This window comes from Toxotes jaculatrix, chromosome 13 (assembly GCF_017976425.1).
Source record: "Toxotes jaculatrix isolate fToxJac2 chromosome 13, fToxJac2.pri, whole genome shotgun sequence".
NCBI lineage: Eukaryota > Metazoa > Chordata > Actinopteri > Toxotidae > Toxotes > Toxotes jaculatrix.
In genome coordinates, this window is record NC_054406.1 from 16,593,908 (window position 1) to 16,619,763 (window position 25,856).

General features: G+C 42.6%; 2 protein-coding genes across 3 annotated transcripts; both read right to left on the reverse strand.

The window, feature by feature from the left end:
• Window positions 1–3,122: 3,122 nt before the first annotated feature.
• LOC121191743 (SNF-related serine/threonine-protein kinase-like) lies at window positions 3,123–18,962 on the reverse strand. Of its 2 annotated transcripts, none has more exons than XM_041053118.1 (8): window positions 18,740–18,962; window positions 15,506–15,701; window positions 14,944–15,162; window positions 13,565–13,811; window positions 8,381–8,522; window positions 7,369–7,581; window positions 6,919–7,053; window positions 3,123–5,899 (listed from the first exon to the last, which is right to left on the reverse strand). In XM_041053118.1, exons 2-8 carry the CDS (start codon window positions 15,626–15,628, stop codon window positions 4,606–4,608), a joined length of 2,373 nt encoding a protein of 790 aa, XP_040909052.1. In that variant the 5' UTR covers window positions 15,629–15,701; window positions 18,740–18,962; the 3' UTR covers window positions 3,123–4,605. The 2 variants fall into 2 exon arrangements, with proteins under 2 accessions (XP_040909052.1, XP_040909050.1); XM_041053116.1 differs by having other exon boundaries at window positions 15,506–15,859.
• Window positions 18,963–21,461: 2,499 nt separating this feature from the next.
• On the reverse strand, window positions 21,462–25,238 carry rpl14 (ribosomal protein L14). The gene is made up of 6 exons (XM_041052736.1): window positions 25,134–25,238; window positions 24,495–24,596; window positions 24,308–24,402; window positions 23,634–23,733; window positions 22,089–22,142; window positions 21,462–21,557 (listed from the first exon to the last, which is right to left on the reverse strand). The coding sequence occupies exons 1-6, from the start codon at window positions 25,134–25,136 to the stop codon at window positions 21,498–21,500; spliced, it is 414 nt and encodes a 137-aa protein (XP_040908670.1). The 5' UTR covers window positions 25,137–25,238; the 3' UTR covers window positions 21,462–21,497.
• Between the last annotated feature and the right edge of the window lie 618 nt (window positions 25,239–25,856).

Here is a 25,856-nt window from a genome sequence, read left to right on the forward strand (position 1 = left end):
GAAAATTTGCCTTTAATAGACTCACTGTGCTCTCTCTCTCTCTCACTCTCTCTCTCACTCTCTCTCTCTCTCTCTCTCTCTCTCTCTCTGCCTCTTGCCTGCTATCTCTGGCAGTCCTTGGTTTCACATTGTGTGAGATAGGCAAACACAGTGTTTCAGTAACACTATGAACAACTTCAAATGTACACATCCACACAAACAGAGCGTAACCCCCCACCACACCACACCACACACACACACACACACACACATACACACACACACACACACACACACACTCCTCAGTGTCAGATTAAAAAAACCCTTCATCAGATGGCCAAACAGTGTCTGTGTACTCAGAGTGTGTGGTGCTGGTTGGGCATAGTCACAAAGTAATGAAGTTTTAAAATAACGGAGTACAGTGTCTTGGCAGGTTGTGTTTAGTCTAAGAGGTGTGTGATCCGTCTGGCCTGCTGACAGTGGTGAGTGTGTGTGTGTGTGTGTGTGTGTGTGTGTGTGTGTGTGTGTGTGTGTGCGTGTGTGTGTGCGTGTGTGTGTGTGTGTGTGTGTGTGTGTGTGTGTGTGTGTGTGTGTGTGTGTGTGTGTTGGAGGGCTTTGTTCCTTACTGCAGTTTTATCAGCAGCTCCGCTGACAGCCTGGTGGCAGGACTTCAGCCTCAACATTCAGCTCCACTGACAGTCAGATTAAATGTTCTGCTGACAGATGCATCCTTCAGTCTGCCTCTTAAACCTACATACAATACCATACCATGCAGGGCCATGCATACTTTACAGTAAATAATTCCCAGGAACTGAGTGCAGTAATGACACAGTTTGCCTGATATAACCCAACACACTGTAATTCAACATACTATTGTTTTTAAATTTGAAGTGAAAAAAATGATCTTGTAATTTTTGTTTAATCCTTGCTCTTTATCACACTGGTGACAAATCTAAAAGTTTATATACCAGAAAACAAGTTATACAAAAGGCCTATACAGCCCTCTTTGTTGTGGTGGAAGATCTAAAACAAATACCATTAAATGATATTGTACACAAAATCTTTAATTTTATAATTTATTTCATATTATTCTGATAGAGTAAGGTTTTATTTTTAGACACATTAGTCAGTCCTGATTAAACGTAACGCAGTCTAAGTGTTGCTTTCAGTTCATTTGTCCATTCTCTTTTCAAATACTGCACACGGTTTAAAAGAAATATTCTGACATGACAAACCTGTTTAGCTATTGGATTCAACGGCCCTACAACGTCTAACAGTTTCTGTTGTGTACATTCAAAACCAGTTCCTGTCTTCCAGTGAGAAAAAGGCAAAGCAACATTTTGAGGTTTTCTGCAGAAGCTCTGCAAAATTACTTTCATGTCAACTGTGGTTCATCTATGAGAAACCTGTTTCCTGCAACAGAAGGCTTTTTTTCCTAATCTCAGTGTACTCTCTCTAGTACACTGAGTTCTAAAATTATGTACTCTAGCTAGCAAGCCAGCAAGTAAATGAATTTTGGCTTAGTTTGGTTGAGTTAAAGTAAATGCTAATGTTGCTCCCTTTCACTTGGATGTCAGTTTTTTGTCCACTAGCATGCTAACAAACCCTGTGTCAGTTTGTTTTTCTTTCTCTTAGTGGGAAAATTTGATTATAGCAGCTTTAAGTACAATTTGGACATACTTATACCTCCTTATACTACTACTACACCACTACTATATTTCAGAGGATAATATTGTGGGGTTTTTTTTGTTGTAAACTATAATTGATTTTAAGGTTAGGATTGTTATTGTTTGTTTTAGGTTAGGATTGTTATTGTAAAAATATCAATTATAGCTTGTTTAACTGATAAAACGGCCAAAAAGTACTTTTTTTTTTGGTTGTTTTGTTTTTTTGTGACAGTACATATGACAGTAAAAGGTTTCTGTAAAACTGACCTGCCAGAAGCAGATAATCTGTCTGCTGCTGTGGGTGTTGTGTGTGTAGTGGTGTATGTGGTGTTTCCCTGCCAGTCTGCTAGACTGATCCCCTGTACACCACATGGCACCTACTGTAAAACCATAGAAACTAACTTGAACTCACAGGGCTGCCCACACCTTGTCATATCCAACATGTTCTATACGTTCTAGATATTTGGGACTTTGTATATATAGTGAAACGTATGGAACTATTTAACCATTACAGTGGGAGATGTACAGAGCAAGGTAGAGAGAGATCAGGTGGCAGTGATGCCTCCTGCTGCAGTGAGGAGATTGTGGGTAAATGATGGCATCTGATTCCAGCTCGTGCCTCGGTGCACACATGACATCCTCTCTCTGACACACTATCCTCAGCAGTCCCTTCACTTTTCAAAGCCCACATGACAACCTTGTCACCTGCTCATTTGTGTGTTTGTTTTCCTACATGGCTTATGTGCCCCTGCTTGTTTGTGTGTATCTGTCAGTGCACTTGCATTACATGTCTGCGTGTGTGCATGTGAGTATGTAAGCCTGTGGGTCACACAGGTTCAAGCGTCGACCTAGAGCTCATCTGGTCTGATCTGATTTCCTCCCAGCTGGCTGATGTGGAACAGTAGCCCAGATGTTACAGAGATTACAACTCCCTGCAGTGTTTGGGGGGGAAGCTTCGAGACCATTCAGGAAAATAAACACAATGGGAGAACTTGTATTGCACACAGACCCACTCAATCAAGTCTCGTCCACAGAAATAATCCCTATTTTATAATACCCTTTCTTTCGGTTTACAGATGACAAACAAAAACTCAAACCCTGATGATAACATCAGACAGATTTTCCATGTGAGACTCCGATTTTAGGAATACTGAAGTCAGGAGTGTATCTATATCTATATCTATCTAAATACATATGGAGATATAGATATAGATATAGATATAGATATGATGTTACTCATACTTTCTCAACATGAGCTCATTGCATTGTCCTCATCAGTCCCCACAGCTGTGGTCAGAGAGCCTCCAAACCTCTGATTTTTGGCTTTTTCACCCTGACTGAAAATGTGGCAGTACAAGACATGTCAGTTTTATTTTCCTTCAAACATCTCTCCCTAGTGTCTTTAAACCTGTGCACAGATCTATAAAAAGGCGGACTGGTACAAGAGGTGCACATCAAACAGAAGCAAGCTCCAGACTTCGTTCACATCATTTTATTTGAATAGATCTCTATCATATACATACAGTACAATATGCTCAAGACAGATTTTATGGCACATCCATTTTTGTTGTACATTTTGCAGTCGCTGGTATTGCTGTGAGGCTACAGTAAAGTGACCATTTGAATCTGTTACTTAGGTAGATACAGCAGGTGGGTTGACCTCGGTGGGTTAAGGATAAGGTTGCTACAGCAAAACACATGCACTGTCAAGTTATATATGCCACTAGGGTTGGGTCACACATCCAGTTACACAGACCGATACTTGAAGGGGCGGTGTAGTTATGCTCTTCTGAAACCCCTTTGTTGTTTTCGTCTTGGAATACGCTACAATAGTGGCTACCGTGATCCTGGAGAGCTACGGGATGTACATGGTTTGGGTTCCACCCAGTAATTACTTTTCCTACCACTGATCATGATCTCAGGGTCATTTTGAACTTGAAGAGCTGCCGTTACATGTATAATAATTTACTTAGGCGTCAGTGGAGATTTTAAATCTGTTTGTTTTTCAGACATCAAACATGTTTCGAGCTCTGGGTTCAACCAAAACCTTGGCTATCCAGTAGGAGTGAAGAATAATGGTGTATAAGGATCTAGTATTCAGGTTTCTACTGCAATACAACTTTACAGTCAATACTACAGGTACAGAGTACTGCTAGGAGGTTATTCACATATGTACAAACTCTGCCGTGTGACTGCAGAGACTTGACAAGTGAGTGTGCGTTTTCTTTCTGCAGAGCACGTTCGAGATAGAAAAATAAAAACAGTGATAGACTACAAAATACTGTGTGCCACCATCATACTTAAGTGCTGCCGTCCATTTTCACCCTGTTATTTGTCTTCACCTGAATGAAAACAAAGTCATAACTAAACTCTTTCAGTCAGAATTTAAAAAAGCAAAAAAAAGATAAAATGATTCTCTCAAAAATAATTTAAAAAATAACGATATTAAAAAAACAGCGTCAAAGAACAACAAACGACGATATGTAACATGATACTAAAACTCATTAGCTTTCCCTTTCATCAGCTTATTAGAGTGATGTAGGTGTGAACGTTGTGTACATACAGTATATATACAAGTGTGTAAGAGCAGGGATGTGAGCACCTCCCGTATACGTTTCCATACTTAATGTCTCTTATTTAACCACCAGCAGATTAAAATGTCCCCTTAGTGTCCCCGTTTAATCTTCTTAAAGTGCTTCACATACTTGGCGTGGCACCCAGTCTCCTCCATGGAGACGCTGTGTGTCTCTAAATGTGCAAGGTTGGCATTTGGACTTTCTCCCAGTCGTCCACCGTTAAGTGTTAAACAAAAGGAAACAGCAATAAATGTATAAATAATATGAACGCATGAGCCAGCGGTGACATACTGTAACTGAAACAAAGGCAGGATGCAAGGGATGAATGGATGTAAGTGGAGGAGTGTGGAGGTGCAGCAGCTGATGCCGTGCCTGTCTGTGCTCTAGATGACCTGGCAGCAACTGTGTGGGGTGGGGGTGCAGAGCAGACCCTCCTTGGGACTCCGGTGGATGTTGACGGACAGAGTCTTGTCGCTCAGAGGCATCTGCAGCACGCGGTTCTTCATGTTCCGGTGGTTCTCCCTGGCCAGGTCCAGCTCTCCCAGCCTCAGGGTGCCCGAGCAGGGGCCCTCCAGCAGAGGGTCAGCTAGAGCGTCTCCCAGTGGGGGCTGCTGGTAAAGGTTCCCCCTGGGTGAAGGGCCACCCAGGAGCGAGACCTTATCCAGGCTACCAGTGGAGCCGCCCATGCACATCCTCCACATGGGACGGTCCTGGTTGTCGCCCCCAACGCCTCCACCACTGCCACCCCCAACACTTCCTCCCCCCCCTGTCAGGTTATGGAACTGAGAGCTCAGGCACAGGCTCATCAGCTTTAGGCTTTCTACCAGACCACTGGGAGCTTTGGCTGAGCCCTTGCCTTGGCCTGAACCTGATCCAGGACTGGCACAGTTGGAGGGACTGCCCTGCCCTGACCCCCTTTTCTCTCTATCCTCTTTCCTCCCTTCTCTCTCATCCCCTTGTCCACCTACAGTTGCAGCGTCTGTTACGTGGTGACTTTCTGTATCGTCATCACTGGTCTCTGAGCTGGGGGTGAAAGTGGCCACAGGTGCCATTACAGTTTTAGGCGAGGACATGAGTGTTGATGGTGATGGTATTTGAGAGTTCAGACTGAGGCTGAGGCTTGGTTTGGGCAGACCGAGTCCATGCAGCTCTCTCCCCCCCTCCTCTTCCTCATCCTCTTTATCCTCCTCATGGATCTGGTTCAGGACTGGGGCACTCATACGCGATGTCAGCCGATTACCAGAAGAAGACATAGATGAGGAAGAGGTTTTGCAACGAAGCACCACCTGAGCAGGCAGTGTAGAGGGGGGCAAACATTTGTCTTCCTCCCCGTCTTCTTCCTCGTCCTCTTCCACACTGAAAAGGCTGGGACTACGGGGTTTGCAAGGGCCCACTGAGGCAAGAGAGCCCAACCTGATAGGGTTGGAGTGGGGCTTTGCCAGAGGCCTGAGGCCCCTCTCTTGGTTCTGTCGAGCAGGCTGCTGCTGGCTCGATGCTGGAGTGTGGTTCTCCTGCCGCTGGTTGAGGTCCAGCAGAGCTGTTTTGGGCCTGGGGCCTTTGTGGAGGCTCTCAGCACTACGGGCAGGGGACTGTGGCCCACCAGGGTGGGAGATAGACGGACCCCCCAAGCCATCACTGACATCCTGGTGAACATCCACTCTTGTGGGCCAGGACTGCCTGTGAAGGGTTCAACACACAGAAAATACGGTCTAGCCAAATTACAGATACTATTTATATATTTAGACTTACAAAAAACATTTTGGTTGAACGTGGACAAAAGAAGAAAAAACATAGCTAAAGAAAAATCCTATTGGAAAACATGCTTATTTCCTTTCTGTCCAGGAGTTAAATGAGAATATTAAAACCACTTGGTAATACAGAGCTGGACTCAGGGTCTAGCTTAGCTTAGCTGAAAGACTGGAAGCACGGAAAAACAGCTAGCCTGGTAACAAAGTTAACAAGTACAGCTACCAACACCACAACAGCTCACCAAACACATTAATAAGCACATAACTCCACAAACTCCTGACTGGCTGTAGCTTCATATTCACTGTACAGACTGATGGTTGATTTCAACCTTTTCATCTGACTCTCTGAGTTAGAAAAAATTGAATGTGTTTTCCCCAAAATGTTGAACTATTCCTATTGCTGACAGTAATATATTTTCTTTATTTAAATATACACTACATTTAAACAAGAACATTAAATGAAAACACTGTAAATATTTAATTCTGTTTGAGTGGCTGAATTAACGATCATATATATGTATGAGAGAGATATTTCTGGTGGTATATTCACGATAATATTGCTGATCTGCAGCCTCTCTTCCATTCTGAGCCTGTGCTTCATTCTCTGTCCATCTGCTGTCAAACTTGTTTTTTAGGAGACTGACAGTACACAGCACTGCAGAGGCAGCACCCTGTCTATGTCAAGACATTTTTGTGGTTGTGTGTGTGTATGTGTGCGTGTTTGTACATGTCTTTCTATGGTTGTGTGGACAAATTTTATTTTGGAACCATACTTATGAGGACAGTTTGGACAAGACTTGGTTTTAGGTTTGAGTTTGGAATTAGGTTAAGTATATGCATTTAGTTGTGATGGTTAAAATTGAGGATAAGTGGCTAGGAAATGCATTATTTTAATTATATTAAGTGTCCTCACAGCTAATATAAGACAAGAAATGTGTGTGAGTGTACCTGAACTGGGCCTTGCTAGGGCTGGGTGATCGGGTCTGGCTGTGCTGCTCCTTCTCTTGCCTCTCCCTCAGCATCCTCTCAGCCAGCAGGAAATAGGTAGCTGTGATGTGGTTGTACTGATTCGACTCCAGAGCCCTGAGACGATGGAGAGAGGAATCAATTTGAATTCTAAAACACTCACAAGTACACACATACACACATATATCAACAAGCAGATCAGCACCAAACCCTGACCACAAGTCAAAAGGAAGAGACAGGGGTGGAGATATAATTTGACATTGCAACAGCTCAGACAGATCGCTAACTGGTAGTTAATGGCAATTAAACTGTTGTTGACATTGAATTAAGCTTTAGTTGGGCTAGTGAACCACGGCACGTTTTTGGAGATTGCACAGTAAAGAATAGCTGCAGGTTAATTTATGCATTTATGTGATATAAAGGGACACATACTCAGTTATTGTGTCTCGGTCTGCAATACCCCCCAGCACCATGCGCTGAATGATGGAGCCGTGCTCCTCCTCCGACAAGCTGCGATGGGACACCAGAGGAGTGGACAGCTTGGTGGCCGGGGAGGGGTCGACACCTTGGAGCCATTCATGGGCTTCAATCTGCTCCAGGGTCGCTCGTTTCTTGGGGTCCCTCTGCAGCATATGGCCTATAAGACTGGAGGGAGTCACAGTGGAGATTAGTATTATGGACGAAGAGAAGAAACATATTGTCATTTCTGTAGGAATATTTTAGATACACAGTCCATTCCTTTGGTGTTTGGGATAATATCATGCAATCAAACAGATTGTAAACAAAACCCCAAGTTAGCCAAACCACAAAGTTATTTTTTACTCAAACTGCTATTAGTCTTTGCTTTGAAAAATACAGTCAAACCTGACTAGGGATAATCCGGTTTTACTGAGATAGAAACACCCGTAAACAAGCTATCCCACATCTGTTGTTTCAGTCTAAGTTCTAACTTCACTGGCTAAATCATTCACACAAAATAGGAAGAAATGCTGTTTCCCCAAGTCCACATGGGTGAGCAGTTTGTTTAAGGGTGCAAACAAACACCACAGGAAACAGGTTTTGTGCCAATATTTGAAGAACTGTGTGCAAGTCAACATTACCTAATGATGTCCACAGCCAATGTGTTCTCAAAGCTAGAGCCTTTCAGGATGTATTCAGCACCTATTTTGCCCTGCTCTGCTTTGACGCATCGTTAAACCCTCGAAATGTTAAAAATAGAGAGCCGATTTTAAAGGGTGCATTAGATACACTTAACGCAGCACTGCATCTATGGTGGTGCAGCTGACTGCAGCACTGAGTGAAAGCAGGACAAGGAGGAGCAGCAGAAGAGAGGCCGCTCCTCTCTCTTTGCTCTTTTCTTCACACATCTATAAACATGAAATATGCAGCACCTACAGAGTACTCAGTCCATCTGTGTAGGGATGTGTGCGTGCGTATTACTCACTCTCTACATGCATGGGAGATGTGAGGAGGCACTGTGTATTTACAGTCCATGATCATAGTGAGCGTCTCGCTGTCGTTAGCCTCCTGGAAGGGGGGCTGACCACAGACCAGCATGAACAGGATCACCCCCAGACTCCATATATCTGCAGAGACACAGAGAGAATGCTGTCTGTTCATGCCAAAAGAAAAAAATCCATGTGTGCAGATAGTATGAGACCAAAGTGTGAATTTTCTTTTTAAGGAAGATGGCCATAGAAATGATAGAAACAAGAATGACAGACCAACAGAGTAAAGCATGTATGTCCTTTCTGCTTAGTGACCTAGATAGAAAAAAAAAAAGATCTGTCTCTCCCCCAGTTCAAATGAAGCATGAATCATATTCAATCAGAGCCATTTCCATAAATATGTACTAGCTTAGGACACATCTGCCTAACCAAGGATGAGGCTCTGCACTGCTGCCTGCCGCCAGCGTCATACTCACACACATAAACACGCATGCACGCACTCCCACACAAACACACAGTCCTGGGAAAGTGGGTTACCGTGTTCATCCCTCAAAGCTTCATACAAATGCTAATTTTATGGAACAGTTCTCTTGGTCCGATTAGCCATTTTAAAAGAGCAACTTTCCGCTCCGGGCTTTCACGGTCGCTCCGGTCAGCAGGATGGTCCACTGACACACATTCTGCAGTCATGTACTGACTATGAGCAGAGAGGCAGTAGCGTAAAAGCACACAGCATCTTAGTCAGTATGTTGACCCCTTTTTCACAACCACTTTGATGAAAGTCTGGCTTTGCTAAAACTAAACAGCAGGTAAACAATTTCTTCTTTTCCTTGAGTATGAGCAAATGTCTAAAGCTGATTTACAGTATGCCACTTCTGCTTTAAAGACACAGTGATATATAAAATACATTATTAAGTTCTAATCGTGTGTTTCAGAGATTGGTTTATGCCAGATATGACCTCATGAACTCTTGAACTCGGGAGTGTGCATAAAATTATCCAGTCACATGTGATTTGGAGCCACTGCCTAACCCCGTCCATCATTATAAAACTGTAATTGACCATTAGGGAGTATATAGCAGAATATTACAGTAGGAGGTGTGTTTTGATATCAGTTAGCAAAAAGTGTTTATATTTCTAAAGAATGTGGATGAGATCTCATTTGTTCAAATCTCCCCTGTCTTCCTCCCACTGATCTAACAAGCAGGCAGCAGGACAAGCTGTGAACACAGCACTGATGTATTGTCACATTGTTGTGGTGAACACGTTATCTAACGCCTGCTTATTTACACATCCAGCCAAATTAGCTTTAATGTGCGTTCAATATTCATTCTCCTTTGTGCTCTGTCTTAATGAAACATTTTCAAACAAATGTATGTGCTCCATGATGTTCACCACCTAGCTGCTAACTGTGGCTGTTTGCTGTTTGGTGCAGAGCAGGTGGGGTACAGGCAGTTCATCAGGGCCTTTTTTTTTTTACTCAGAAAAATAGATGCCTGCAGCTGGGGGGTTAATAAGAGCAGTGACAATGAACAGAAATCATAAAAACTGTGGGCTGTAAACCCAACAATAAGCTGAAGATACCAAAAACATGCTAAATTGCTCTGTAGAGCTGAGGAGAACTGCAGAGTTGGGTGATAATTTTCTGTGGTTTGTCACTACAAGAGACCAGTTTCATGTTATAATCCATGATTAATTCTTTCTTTAAAAACTGAACAGTGTTGGCCTCTGAGTTACTTTTCTTATACTTTTGTGGCTGTTTTTTGGTGCCGTGTGGTTACGGATACTGTTTCTATGCCCTGCACTCTGCAGAGATCCCCATTTGATCAAGTAACTGTGTCACATTCCTTGTAGATTTTCAAAAGATGAAGCTCGTTCTGCCATGGAGGCTCAAGCTGCAAAGGCCAAATACCCAGTTATACTTCTAAATACAAAGAAACAAAACAGAAATGTAGCTCAACATCCTGTGGCTTTCTGTCCAAAGACAAAACAGCCGATGTATCAGAGCCTGCTCATTTTCACTTTCACATACTAAAGACTTTATTCTATAACAGAAAAAAAAAGGTGGTAAACTGAGCCTAAGTGGGTTTATCGTCCCCAACACCCCCTGTGATCTGTCTTCATATTTCTTCATATCACTTCAGTTTGCCAGGATACACTGGAGATTTTAATCTGGTAAAGTGAATGTGCCAGTTTACTGTGGGTGGCGAGTATTTATTGCTCTGAGGCTGTGAAGGAGCGTCTCATAATGCTGATGGAGGGAGCAAACACTGCTGCAGTCCCCACCACCATCTTACCCCTCGCCAACGTATCCTAGCAACCATGACCCTGCTCCCTCATTACTTGCGTCAGCGGTCCACCAAACTTCCTTCCTCGATAACTTTATTTATAAACCAGATGGCTGACACATCGCCGTTCACATCGCTGCAGATTAGCATCACTTGTGCTAACGACGCCGGCTACTTAGCGTTGACAAGTGGGAGTGTAAACATCCCTTTTTGCTGCCTTGCACTGCATTTTAACACCAATTGCTTCCCTGAGATAACCGACAACCACTCCCCCTGTGTCCTGATACTGTTAACCCTCAGGCTGAGTGGGCCAAGTTCAGCATCCTGTCCCGCTGATCATTGTGCAATATATTTTTCTTAAAAAAAAAAAAAAAAAAATCAAAAAAATCACTTATGCACAGATATACTCTGAATTATGGATGGGCCCAGGATATGTTCTTCATAATTGCTATTAGGTAAGTTAATTTTTTGTGTAAGAGCAGCTTGTGCTTCTTGAAGAGGAAGCAGAAATCTATATTTAACTTTCCATTTACTGGAGACATAAAGGAGGGAGCCCACATTGCATAACATCAAAAAGGCACAAAAAGGGATCAGGCATCTTTTCATAGCACTTATTAGTCCATCATCTGCTCTACAAAGATGCACAAACATATTTGCACTGTATTAAATCTGTTTTTCCTTCTTTTTTTTTGCATAAAAATGAAATTTCACGCATTTTTGTTTGTTCTGTTTTTAAAATTCCTTCTGTTCGCTCATTATTCTCCTGTAACTGTTTATTTCTATCCAGCAGAGGCTGAAGTCTCCACTGTGAATGATAGCCAATTATAGCGCATGTGACAGTGCAAATGTTCCTGATTAGAGCTGAAATTATTCATTGATTAAATAACTAGTCAACTGACCAGAAAATTTAAAGCAACTATTTAAAAACAGCAAAAGTGCCAAAATTCACCACTCCAGTTTTCACAGTCCTCTCTGATAGTAGTATATTAATTATTTTCGGGTTCTAGGCTCTTGAACAGACAAAACAATCAATTTGACAAACTGGGAAAGAAGGTGCTGTTTGTTTTCAACATTTTATGAACATGATTAAACTAATAATCAAGAAAATAAACAACAGATTAATCAATAATGAAAATAATGATTAATTTCAGCCCTAGTCCTGATACCTTAGCGTGTGAGAAAGTGATGAAGTCAAACTTGTCTTCTGGGAAAAGCACTCGGCACCTCAATAATTAATAAATAAATAGCTCTTTCTTTTGCTGTTTTGCAGTTTGGAGCGTTCAGTTCCTGCTAATTGGCTCCTTCTGTACACTCTTGTAGGACTGACTACTGCTGCAACATTCTCCTCTCTATTTTGGATCACTTTTTTATCTCAAATTATTTTCAGCACCTCCTCAAAAGAACAGCAAACTCCAAAAAGGCCCGACTTGAGAGAGCAAAGCGAGGACAGCCTCTTTGTCTCTGAAACAAACTGGGCTGGCCACCACCTGGCACATCACCAGCAAAACTCAGCACCCTACAGACTGTCAGCAGGTAACTTGGCAGCACTGTAATCCCAGGCCAGGTTACCTCAAAGCCCCGAAACGTCAGGACTGTTGGCTTCCATTCAGCCTGTTCCACATCAAACTGCACTGCTGATAGAATCACACAATATTACATCCCGTCTGGGTGGATAATCCCCGCAATCAAAACATCATCATCTCAGCTGAATGAACAATAGCACGCAGGCAGTACGAACACGTCAGAGGACAGAACACACACACACACACACATATACAAACGCATGCACTGAAAATGTCCACACACATCTGATTTGTCATCTGGGTAAAGTGCTCAGACAGGCTTTTACAGGACAGGTGACCTCACAAATCCAGCTACTCACACGATCATACAAAAACTCACATGCAGTCAAATAACAGGAGCTGTTATTACTCCACTTTCAGTGTTTGGGAGCTGCTCATCTGCTGTGCACAAAAGTGAGAGGGAGCGAAGGCCGACAGAAGAAAATAGCCACTGCAAATCCACTCAGTCAGAAAAATAGAAAATGCTTCTCTCTCGCTCCTGCATTTTTTTTTTCCTCTCTTGCTCTGACGCAGTGGCCCCTGGGTAGACAGAGGGACTACTGATGGTTTTTCTTGCTGTCTGTTTTCATCCTGTCTATCTCTTCACACTTCCTTTTTCCTTTGTTCCACTGCTAATCGTTTCTATTTCATTTGTTTTTCATTACATTTTAATATCTAGACTATTGCTCAGCAAGGATTGGGATCACTATCAGTGGGAAAAACTGATGGGCGGTGCTGACAATGCCAGTGAGGCTGCTTGAGGTATGTGTACATTGTATCCACAGAAGAAGAGACTGCTGAGGAAACCAATTTCAGCCTGATCTGATATCAGATTTTATTATACACAGAAAGGCCATGACTATCAACAACAGTAAACTGCAGAAGGAAATCAACTGCAGGTGCAGGACTGCAGTTCTGTGGATTATGTTATAATCTCATTTCCAAACTGACTGATACACCAACACACCCTGAACTTAGCAGCTCCTCTCCAACCATAAGCTGACTGATAATGCTGCTAGTGTGCCAAGTTGTCTGCAAGGTCTGTCCAAAGTACTGTAGGTTATACAATATGGACAAAGTCTATGCAGAGCTGTCAGTAGGTCACATTGGCAGAGGGTGTATGTGAATGTGAAAGAATGAGTTTAACAGGAAGATACAGCACGTACTGTGCTCTGATGCTGGGAAAAGACACTGGACTATGGACTGAGACAGTGTCCCATTCCAGTAAAAGGTAAATGGTGTAATAACTAACTCACTTTGATAAAATCAGCATTGATATCTCCCCACTCTGTAACCCAGAACCCACTCTCTCGTCAGTTCTTCAGACTTACCCACAGCAGGGGCGTCATACTCGTCCCCCAGCAGTATTTCAGGAGCAGAGTAGGCCAGCGAACCACAGGAGGTGTTGAGTTTTTTCCCGGGCTGAAACCGGTTGCTGAAGCCAAAGTCGGTGAGCTTGACGACGCCCTGCTTCTCAAAGAACACCACGTTTTCAGGCTTCAGGTCCCTGTGCACGACGTGTAGCCGGTGACAGTAGGAGATGGCGTGGACAATTTGGGCAAAGTAACACTTGGCCACCTTGAGAAGCAGAGAGACAAGAAACTGTAATGCATCTCAGTATCATAATTATGTCAGTTTGAATCTACTGTCCATTGTACACTACCTTCCCAGATCCAAACAGAGACAAACGAATGAATGCTAATGTTGCTCACTAAGTGCTGGATGTCACAATAAGCAGCTGTTTGGTCACCTTACATTATAAAAACAGACACAATAAAACAACAATAAAAGACAATACAGTTTAAAATAGATAAGGCAGTTGTGGTCAGAGGGAGCTAATCTGAACAGATCGGTTTTGAGTTTAGATTTGAAATGTGGGAGTGAGTTGGTGTTACGGAGGTCGGGTGGGAGAGAGCTCCAGAGCTGGGGGCCAGAGCGACTGAATGCTCTGCTCCCCATGGTAATTGGAGATTAGCTTAGTTTAGCATAAAGACTGAAAGTAGTTAGAAACTCTAGCCTAACTCTGTCCAAAGGAAACATGGCATGGCTGCAACTTGTATTTTTGTAGACAAACAAGATCAAATATATTAATTAGTAAACTTTAGAGGGTTTTTTTTTCCTTTCCTTTGATTAACATTCTTTGAAAATGAATAAATCTAACGTATTTTCTTAGCAATTTCATCCGGCTGCCTCCCTCACTGTGTACTACTGAATGTACTCTAAAAGGTCAGTAGGGCCACTATTACCATAACATAGTTTAAGAATGTCTCATTCCTTTGTACCCTCCTTAATGTGTACTGTTACAGCTTTCAACATCACACAGTTACCTCCTGGTGTCTGGAATTTATTAACTTTAAAGAATTGGTAAGCGTAGTGCATCATTAAGCTTTTACCTGTCCTTCACGGCATTTCCGCAAAACAGTCACTAGCAATAAATAAGCTATATCTAAATTCTGTTCCCTAGAGATTTTATCTCAGGTTATTCAAGTCCATTTCCAGGAGAATTTATAGTAATATGACGCTTTATTGATCTCTTTTCTCCAAGTCCAAGGTCAGGTGCAGCTCCAAAAGAGCATTCCTAAAGATGGCAGAGACTTAATGAGTTAAAGACACTTCTGCAGGGAGGGTGAACTTTTATCTGCCAGTTGAAAGACTGAGTCGAGGACAATGAATCTGAAAGGCCACTCTGTTACCGCACAGTCCCACTCACCTCTTCGCTGAGGCCTCCATCATGCTTCATGATGCAGTCGTACATGTCTCCTCCGTCTCCCAGCTCCAGGATGAGGTAGAGCTTGGTGGCCGTGTCGATTACCTCGTAGAGGCGCACGACGTTGGGGTGTTGCACCATCTTCATGCATCGCACCTCCTGGAAAAGGTGACCCCGGGCCACTGGGTCCAGCTTAGTCTTATCTATCACCTTTACTGCAACCTGGAAGAGTGACAAAATAAGGTATTTTGACTATTACCAAGCAAAACGTTAGAAGTAATTAGTGTTTACTTTTGTCAGTATGGAAACCCCTCTAGAAACAATATTAAGACCACTATGTGATGGTAAAATGTTCACAAAAGCCAAGATTAGCTTAATATTTTGGCAAGTCACTCTCCTCAAACCTTAGAAACATTGCTCAAATCTTTGTAAGTGTTACTTATCACCCCTCTTTGGTATGTGTCTCTAACAGTGAGGCTGAAATTTTCAACAGTATGTTGACTGGCTAGTTATATATGAGGCATTTAACGACTTCACTTGCAGGTACAGACATGGACAAGCATACCTTTTCCCCGGTGAAAACATGTCGAGCCAGTTTGACCACAGCAAAGTGCCCACGGCCCAGAGTCTTGTCCAGGTCGTACAGCCCAGCAATCTTCCCATCATGATGACGTTTGAGCCCCGCCATGGCTGCAAGTGGACGGGGACGGAGGTGCTGCCTTCTGTCACCTGCGGGTCCTCGGTCAGTTCTCCATCTCCTCCTGAGTAGGCAGAGGTTAGGTGAGGTTTGTGGTGTCGGTTTGGTTGATTCTAGACAAGCTGTGGGTCTTCTTGAGGTAGCTTCAGGGATACGAGGGTCGGTAAGAACAAACGCCGACAGAGCTTTGCTCCGCTCAATTCAGTCCCGTCTTCTGTTGACCTGAGGGCAGAGATTCATACAAAAGGAATGACAATTCACCCATTCATAGTGACAACATAACAGTTCGGTGAGTGTGTACGATAAACAGAGTCACTGATTTGAAGGAAATCCTGCTAAACCCTGAGCCACAAACCTGTGTGATGAATTATTATCCTCAAGACTGCGTTCTCCTACCATTACTGTTCATCTCTGGCACTGCTTGGAGGAAAGCCAAAGGTTCAGCCCATACTGTCATCACAAAGAGAGCATGGACTACCCCTAAACCCTCACCCTAGTTAGTGTTAGTAATGTTGGCTCAGTAACACAGCTTTGAAGGATGAGGTGGAAATACACAAGTATAGTTACTATTAGTGCTCCAACTAACCATTATTTTTTTTTACTATCAATTAATTGTTGTTCCTCTTTCCCTTTTAATCAATTATAGTTTATTGCAAAACAGATTTTAAAAATTACTTAAATGATTACAGATTAATTGGCTCCAGCCTACTCCCGTAGGAGGATAAGCAGTATAGAAAATGGATGGGTGATTGCAGATTAATTTTCTAACAGCTTATTAATCAAATAATCAACAGTTTTTTCAGCTCTCAGCATTTATCATTTTCACATTATATAGTCCAGTGGTTGTCTGCTAGTTCATATTTTCGCCCCTCAGGGAAGACAAAACTCTGCTAATCTTAACTAATTTATCTCAAATGCCACCGTGCTCACATGTCTGACCCTCCGTTCACCAAAAGCTACTGTCGTCATACAGTGTTTTGCTTCACGGCCTTGATTATGAAACAACGCCTCCAGGGGAGGCATGGCATTCCTCTTCCAAGAATCTATCTGCGTGCCAAGGACGCAGATACAGTGAAAAACACACAATGTACAGGCAAAGAACATTCTTTAGAGGTGATCTCTCCGCCTAGGTGTGTCCCACTCACCTGGATTCACCGAGACAACAGGAAATCAAATAGCTGTTGCCAGGGAACACGCCTACCTACATAACTAAACAGAGTAAAGAGAAAAAATAAAAACATCTCTAACCCACCCGCAGTGTGTGGTTGCATAAATGAAACTATGAAATTCTGAAGAGCTCTAAGGGGTTTTCATGTGAGTCGCAGGATTGTACCTGTGAGAAAGGAGTGACTCATTTTTCTTATAATAGGAGGCTGACATCTCTATCTATCTCTGCTGTGTCTGGCTCTGTCTCTCACACACACACAAAAGTAATCTCAACTGTGCTGAACCCTTTGCCTCGCCAACACTGACAACATGTAGGTGTTGGTGTTTCCGAAAACTGAAGCCACGAAATGAGACACATGTACACACTTGCGCCTGCTTTCATGTGTGTGTGCACATTCCCAGACACACACACACACACACACGCATACAGCTCTGGCACACTGGTCAGGCTGACAGGGCAGGTTAGGTGAGATCAACGTGGGCTGTAGTGCGGCGATGAGCTGCTGTGTTGGCCTCAGTCAAACCAGGGTATTAACATCTACTCAGCAGTCAAAGACTGATCTGCTGGACTAAATCTTGTCATCTTATTTACCTCTAGTGTGTGTGTGTGTGTAATCACTTGATCAGTTTAAAGCATGTGATGGATGAAATAAGTTGAGGAAATGCACTCGATGTTCAATACAGTTTGGCATTTTAATTACAAAACCAGACAAACATCCAGCGTTCCTGACATGTCCACTTACAGTGCAGGAGTGTAGCAATGTAGTGCATGCTTTGAGGTTGGTTGTGTAACTGTTCAAGGTGCTGGCACTGTATTGATTAACAAGGTGGTAGGGTGCGTGTGTGCGCACAAAAGCACACCGACACACAGACACACATATGAGATTAAGGACCTGTTAGAACAGCTGCTACACTCTCACAGACTGTCAGATTCAAGACATGAACAAACCGCTGGTTAAGTGGAAAATCAGTTTCCTGGCACATTTGATTGAGATATGAAAGTATGAGTGAAACCCAACTGAGCTGACGACACACATTGCCTGTGGTGATCCATTTAAGGTCTAAGCATTTCAGGTACAAAAGATGTGGTAGGTAGTTGTACTATAATAAAAATGAGCCACTAGCTTTATGGCTTCTGACAACTTAAACACCACAAAACCATACAAACCACAAAAGGCAAAGATTTAGAGGAAAGTCTGAAAACATTAACATAATTTTGAGCAGCAGAAATATGGTGGGGTTTTTTTCTGCCATCCTATGTGAATAACCTAATTACCCCCACCGAACTGACTCCTGTGCAGGAATTCTGATAGCCCCCCCAGGTTGGGAACCACTGCTATAATGCACACTACTAGAATACAGTGCAAATATGACAACACTATGCATCACTAGAAGAATATTACAGTGACACCACAGGAGTTACAGTTATACCAAAAGATGCAGAGGACACTGTAAACTCACTACACAGCACCTCAGGAACACTTTAAGTCCGTGGTTGGATCTCATAGGAGTATTAGTAGCATCATGAGTATGATCATTATGTCTCTTACTACACTGTCAGCTAAATGGCTGCATCATGGCCAAGCTGTTAAATGACCATCCATCACTGTCTCAATTATATTTTCACATTGCATAGGTGCTACTGCCCATATGGGACCCCCCCCCCCCCCCCCTCCCCAAGACAACCCTCTTTCTGTCAACATGCCTGCTGGCTGCATCCACAATAACATGACAGTGCATAGCAGCCTGCGCCAACAGCACACACATGAAAGCTGTGAAGACACGGGCAGCATGCTAAAATGAGCCCCCGAAGGATGCGCGTTAAAGGAAAAAGTCGCCCCCACTGAAATCCAACGGAGCCCAGGTAACTTGACACATATTACTATGCGGGCCCACACCGTCAGCCTGTGCATGCACTACACCAGTCCTACTCACCACAGAGGAATCTGAGGCAGCGCCTGCCGTCCGATGTTGCTCTGGCTCCGGGCGGTGAGCTGCGGGCTTTTAACGAGGCTCAAATCCGCCGCCGGTTTGGTTCAACACTCGGCAGCAACTGACAGCAAACCGGCCACAGATTATTCCAGAGAGTCCCTGTGTAAATCTGTCACGCTGTCAACTCAACCTCTCTCTTTCCCTCTCCCCGTCTCTCTCTCTCTCTTTCTCTTGCGCTTTCAGCTGCGTCAAGACAACACAGGCAACGGCTGATACAGGAAGTTTGTTTTCAAAATTAAAGCGTAGACTAGGTCAACTGTAAAAGCTTCATCTTAGAGAGTCGAGCTGTGAAAGGCAATTATTAGTTTGATGATTTAATGGATGCACCTGTTTTTAAAACAGATAAACATTATTAGAATATGAATGAACGCCACAGATTCTGTCTTATGATCATGTTATTTGTAATATGTCCTTTTGCTTTTTGGTTTCTATCGTCACGTAGCCTATTTGTTACATCTTTTTCGACGTAAAAATATAGCTTGTAAAACACTTACATTTCACGTGCTTTGAAAATATGCTGAGGAAAAGTAACAGAACTAAGTGCAACAAATCACATTTTATTTAATAAATGCATAGGTTGCAAGCTAAATGAGTGGTCAAATTATTCTCATTCTTATTAACAACAACAATAATAATAATGAACAATTAATACAGAAGTACAGATCTAGCCCTTTTCTGATTTATCCTTCATAAACCGCTCTTTTTATCATGCCTTACACGACATAAAAAAAATGGGAAGCGCCGACTTCGCAGAGCTTTTATTTTGAAGGAACGCCCGTCCGTTTTCCGGTATCGTTGCCGCAGACTGACAGCTCCACCATCACTGCGCTTCGGCACCATTCATCTCTGACGTCAGAACCACGCTCAGAGAAAAGCGCGTTCATCAGGCCCCATGACAATAACACTGAATATACTTTATACTGCTGCTCCTCACCTGACCTGTGCTCGCGTTACGGTCACATTTTAAGGAATTTAACACAAAATAACTGTGAGGGTGAACACAAAGGTATTTACTACATGGCTCAGGCCACAAAAGAACAATGGCTCATTATCAGCTCCTACACTGCCCATGTGAAACCAAGGCAAACTGTCAGTCAGACCACTGAGTGACTTGGCCTGCAGGCCTCCTTCACCACTCGCCCATCCTCAGCACTCTTTTCTCAGGCGGCCAGGAAGGAATCCAATGCCTGGTGCGTGGTGGTGGAGAGGGGAGGTGTGCTGGCATTAACTCTACGTCCCTGAACCAGCTGGGCAATGTTCAAGTGTCTTGTTATGTAATATTTACAGGCTCCTCTCTGAGATTTTAAGTAGAACCTGTTTGGCTGGTGACAGGATCTCTCACCATGCTGGTTTGTATCAGCCAGGTCTGGGCTTCAGACTTCAGGCTTCACAGGCTGCAGGCAGCCCTCTGCAAAGATTCTTTCTTTTTTTTTTTTTTTGGATGATCATCTGTTTCAAGCTAAGGCCACTGGTGTCAAGCAGCACTGCGTGGTAGTGTGTTTAAGTGACACCTGCTCAGTTTGGTAATTATTCATTTCTTTCCACAACCACAACTTGGCAGCACACAGCCTCCCCAAGTGTTTACTAAATAGAGGAGATAGCCTTGCATTCTGGGAATTAAAATCTACCTAAAGTCATCTGAAAGGCTATTACTGTGGATTCTGCTCAGTTTAAGCAGGAAGACAAAGGGGTCATGCTCCACTATTAGCAGAGACTGCCATCTAGTGGTTGTATGAGAGAGGGGTTCTCACCACAAAATAATATGATCTCATTATTCTGTCTAATCCTCCGCTTTATACGTGAATTTCACCTCCAATATCAAATCAGAAAGGATTCTAAATCAATATTAAATCTGAATGAAATTATGGGTCAAGGCGACATTACAGGAAAGCCAAGTAATAAACAAAACACATCAATATCAAAGTTAACATGATTCCCAGAGGTCAACAGCCAAGCAGAACTCTCAGCAGGAGCTCTGCATCATGTATTTAAAGGTGAAACTATTTATCTTACTTTACTCATATATATCAGCAGAAAATTACCATCCTACACATCAACTCCTGTCTGGATAACTGACTACCTTTCATCTATAGAATACTCAATATGCTTAAAAAAAAAAAAAAAAAAAATATATATATATATATATATATATATATATATAGATAGATAGAGATAGAGATAGAGATAGAGATAGAGAGAGAGAGAGAGAGAGAGAAAGAAAATTTGGCCATATCTGATGAAAAACACTGAAGCTTCAAGTTACACAAACTAGATTTTACACCATTGTAATGTTTTGTTGTATGACATAAATATATAAAAGAGAAATTGGGAGGGTTAGGCTAAGATTTTATAAACTTTATAAACTCCCCTCATTAATACTCTTCCAGGGTTTTACTTACAGAGGATACTACACATTCTTAGGCATTCAGACTGTTAAAGTGAGCAACAGCTAAATCACTGTTGTCTGTATGTGAAGCAAGCTGCTCAGTGAAAATGTTCCAACAGAGAACCACCAGAGAGAAAGGCTAGAAACCATAATCCCGATGGAAACACGACTAACTTCAGCTCTGCTAATCCCAAGGACAACAGAAGAAGAAAGAATCTCTAACCGAGCGACTGCACGCTTTTTCCAAGTGGGCACAGAAAAGAGGAGAAGACACAGATGAACAATTGAACAGGACATTTATTTTGTGAAAACTGTTCACTTCTTTGCTGCCTCCTTCTGCAGCTTCTTCACCTCGTGCTTGATGATCTTGTTCCTCTGCAGGAATAAATAGAAATGAATTAATTAACACGTATTCAATAACTGGATCACCACACAGTTCGCACACAGACACTTTAAAATCACGTGTCACTGTTGTGCTAAATCAAGCTGAGGCTTGGAAAATGAATCACTTTACATTTGTCTGCCAAAGAGTGAGCACTGGCACTAACTATTACCACTGCACGCTCACTGGCACAATTAAATCAAACAGACCCATCATTAATGTTATGAGCCGCAGTTGTTTAGTCAGTAATCTGTGAGCAGGCACAGACACTGAACGCGTTCGGCTCAGCTGCATACAACACCAGTGTAACAGAGCAAGTTCAACAGCAGTCAGGGTACATTTGAGAGCTGGCATCACTAAACAGACCTTCAGTATTCAACTGTAAGGATGAGAAGGACAACACCAAACTACAACACATGCAACTAACAGATAAAAAGATAAATAAATAAATAAATAGTCAAACTCAGAATGTGCCACCCCCCCATGCCGCCTGAACAGGTGATTTTAGTTTCTGTTGCACTTACCATCCTCTTGGCCTTCATCACCTTGTAGCGGTCAAAGTCAGACATTTTGGCCCTCTGCAAGACACCCAAGAAGATGAGGTCAGTGACATAACCTGGGTGTTTTTTTTTTTTTTTTTTAAACCAAAGTCCAGTTGTGGATACATTTTGTCACAGGGCAAATGAACAGTGCCTGGGCTGCATTTGGTCATGCTGATGTGCTGCACTGGCACACAACCCAAAGGGTGGGAAAAAATAAACACTTAAATGGAGGTTAGGCGACAACACTGAGTGTACCCAATGGTTGTGATATATGCCAGATGCTGGGAATGTGTGAGGAACAGTAAAGTCAGAGAACACAGCTGCCAGCAAACAGTACAGTGATAAATACCAGCTGTGGTAATGTTTCAGTAGCAGTTTTTATGTAGTAGCATTAAAGTATAGTTTAACTAATGTCATAATTTGAAGATCAACAGAGAGAAAAGCACTGTGCAAAACAAGATAACCAACATCATTAAGGCCAGTTTACAAGGGGTGGCAACCAGAGCCACACATTTTCAATGAGAAAGCTGTGTTAATCAGTTCAGTTTCTATATCTGTTGAGGGAAATTAACACATTTATGAAACAACCTTGAGGCAAGAAAGAGCAGAGGTAGTATGTCACCCAGGAGGCGTGAGATGTTTAACACGTTTTTACCATCATCTAGATCCTAAATTAAACGTACAAAAGACTAGAAGCTATCAGGACCTGTCAGGCTCAGCCCAGCAACTGACAGTGATTGATCAGCTCCTCACATCAGACACTGGCTTCATAATACAGAAAGTAACAATCAGCAATACGAGGGAGAGTAGAAAAGCTTTTTTCACATTCCCAGTCAGGAATTACACAAGTCCAACAGCTCAATTAGTCAAAAGAGACTGGGAATGTGTGAGGAATAATGATGGCACGTAATTAATAATGCAAACACTGAGGTGATATATATCAGCTGGTGGCAGGTTAAGCACTGGGTTCATTTCCATCCAGTAAAAACCACCTCTGCACTGGTCAGATTTTGACGTGCAAACACTTTCCCATGCTAAATACCTCCCAGCTGCTTTGATTACTCAACCAGGTGATGTGGAAGCCCATATCTTCATCCACTGCCAACTTTGTTGTCATGACTACCCACGACTACTTACACAATAATATCAGAAACATTGATGCTATGTAAAAAAAAAAAATGAAATAAAAAGATTGCAAATTCAGTGTGTGTAAACTCACGTCGCGAAAAATAACAAATTCCTACCTACAGTTTAAACACCATACAATTCAACTGCAGTTTTATAAATAACAGTAAAACCTTAACACGACCAAAACCCCAACAACTGATCTAAGTATGAAGCCACATTTTAGAAATTTTGAATATCAACTGTTGTGTCTTAAAAACATGGAAGCCATGAAATCCAACTGCAGAGACATAAAACAGAGGAAAAACCTGCCACAGCTCAAACAGTGTGACCGTTATCTTTGTCCACATAATGTCAAACCCTCCAGTATCACGTATGTTGTTGGTGACCAGAAGCCTTTACCTTCTGTTTTGCCTCGATCTTCTTGGCCCAGCTGCTTTGTTCCCACTTCTCGTTGACTTGGGCCTTCTCCCAGGCTCTCTTAACAAACTTCTGGCGGGCACTGTGAACCATAACATACAATAAGTACTGATAACAGAGCAATGCACCACATATTACTTCCTTAAAAAGGATTTCTAACTACAGAAAAGCAAAACCCATGTTGATGCTGGCACTCTCTTCGAAGCTTACCTTGTGTTATGTCACGTGATAAGTGATGAGTAAATAATAAGATGGATTATACGTAATGCAAAACTTATAGTTTTCATTGTAGTCATATTGTATGAAGTTGAGTACACATTTGGAGTCCAATTTTGTGTTTGACTCCTGTGACACGTAAATGAGAGTTATCCGGTGACTGCAGTTCGTTGTCTCGTTTTTTTAAGTAGCACTGTCCTCAATGAGTGACATTTTCAAAAAAAAAAAAAAAAAAAAAAAAGATGGTTATGTTCGTAGCCTTGTATAATGGGGTGTTGCAAAACGTATAGTATTCATCCTGGTCATATTGTATGAAACTAAAAAAAAGAAATTCAAGAAAAAAGATTAACATCTTGTATTTGTATCCTTGCATAATAGGATGATAACACAATCTTCTGCAGGATTTTTGGTGGTATGATCCAACCACTGTTCCCACTCACCTGTGAGGTACTTTGATGACATAGTCTGTGAGCTGCATGCACTTGAAGGGCATGGCTTGCCTCTTCACCCCTGTGCAGGGACCATCAACGAGAGCCTGAAAGGGTACAGGGCACAAGAAGCAATCAATAGCAGCAAATCGGAAGCAAGGCCAACACCAATCGATCCACTGGCCTCCCGAGTGCTCACCCTATTTTGGTCGATGACATCTACGATGGCCACCAGCTTGCCAGCATGGGGTCCGAAAGAGACGTGGGCAACACGGCCGATCTCAACGAAACGCTTGAACACCTGAGGGGAAAAAACCCACCGGACAAATGCTGATCAGAAACGAGTGTAATAGAAACAGAGCCTGGAAGACGTTTATAACTGGGACAGCCCAGCCGGTCAGTGTGGAGGCTGGAAAACTAGCCGGCTTGTAGCACAGCAACAGTTGATAACGTTTGCATTAGCTAACATTTACTAGCTAATGTTTCTGCTAACGACTTCACAAAACGGGACTATACTGAACAGTAGGTACAACGTGTATCTAAACGGATCAGCGCATAATTTAAGTCAGCGCTGTGGAGACGAGACAAGGGAGTCGGGTTTGCCTCAGCGAGCACTCCTCGGCCCTCTCAGCCTGATGGACCACGTTGCGGTGCGGGAATGAGCCGACATCTTATATACGCTACGATTACACTTAAAACACGAGTGACTGTATCAAACGCCTCACAGATATGCGTATGGGTGTGTTACAAACAAACACGACTCGTATTGTTCCAGATGAATGAGATATGTGACAAGAAATTCGACTTGGAAATGCCAAAACCCTCATGGCGAACTCACCATGATGGCAGTCCGGGAGCAGAAAGGACGTTAGAGCTTCCGCTTGCCGCACATACAGCTTCCGCTAAGTCTGTACACATGCGCAGTTTGTAGTGATTTTATATTACTGCGCGAGCGTCTTAATAAACCCCATTGATGTTAATATAGTCTTATATTTTAAATCTGGTGACAAAGTAAGTTTGATATGATGCGAAATATTTGTAAAACAGGTCCCGGACAGCCAGACATAAACGTCTGCGTCACACGCTCACGTTGCCTTCATGAACATGGTAGAATGCCGGAAATAAATTAAGACATGATCGAACTCTATTGTATTAATACTACTACTGCTATTTTGGAAATGGGGAGTGATGTCGAGGCTATACAAATATGTTTTTAAAAAAGAATAAACTTAGGCACGGCTTTCTATTATTTGTCCCACCAGTGGAGAGACATTTCAATTTCGTTTAAGCGCAGGTGAAAAACTTCAGCCAAACATTTCTTGGAGCCAGCCCCTAGCGACCCTCTTTGGTACTATGTTTTTAGACTCTTCCGCATTGGTTTAAGTTTTCAAACCGAGAGTCGATGTACATTTACAATGTGTGCTTTCCACCAGCTCTCAAACGCAGCATGCGCTTGTTTAAAGTCTCAAAACTTCACACACAAATGTTGAGGGGATGATTTTTTTTTCTTCTGGTACTTATGTTAACGTGAGGATTAGAACAACGCGTGTATCTGTACCCA

Excerpts from the sequence above, each read along its gene's own strand:
- LOC121191743 (XM_041053118.1), bottom strand. The coding sequence starts at position 15,628 with ATGGCGGGGCTCAAACGTCATCATGATGGGAAGATTGCTGGGCTGTAC. Across the intron at positions 8,523-13,564 it reads GTATGACGCCCCTGCTGTGG|ATATATGGAGTCTGGGGGTG; the intron begins GTAAGTCTGAAG and ends GTGTCTCTGCAG. Across the intron at positions 7,054-7,368 it reads GACCGAGACACAATAACTGA|GGCTCTGGAGTCGAATCAGT; the intron begins GTATGTGTCCCT and ends CCATCGTCTCAG.
- rpl14 (XM_041052736.1), bottom strand. Across the intron at positions 22,143-23,633 it reads AGATCGAGGCAAAACAGAAG|AGGGCCAAAATGTCTGACTT; the intron begins GTAAAGGCTTCT and ends GGTGTCTTGCAG. Across the intron at positions 21,558-22,088 it reads TGATGAAGGCCAAGAGGATG|AGGAACAAGATCATCAAGCA; the intron begins GTAAGTGCAACA and ends TTATTCCTGCAG.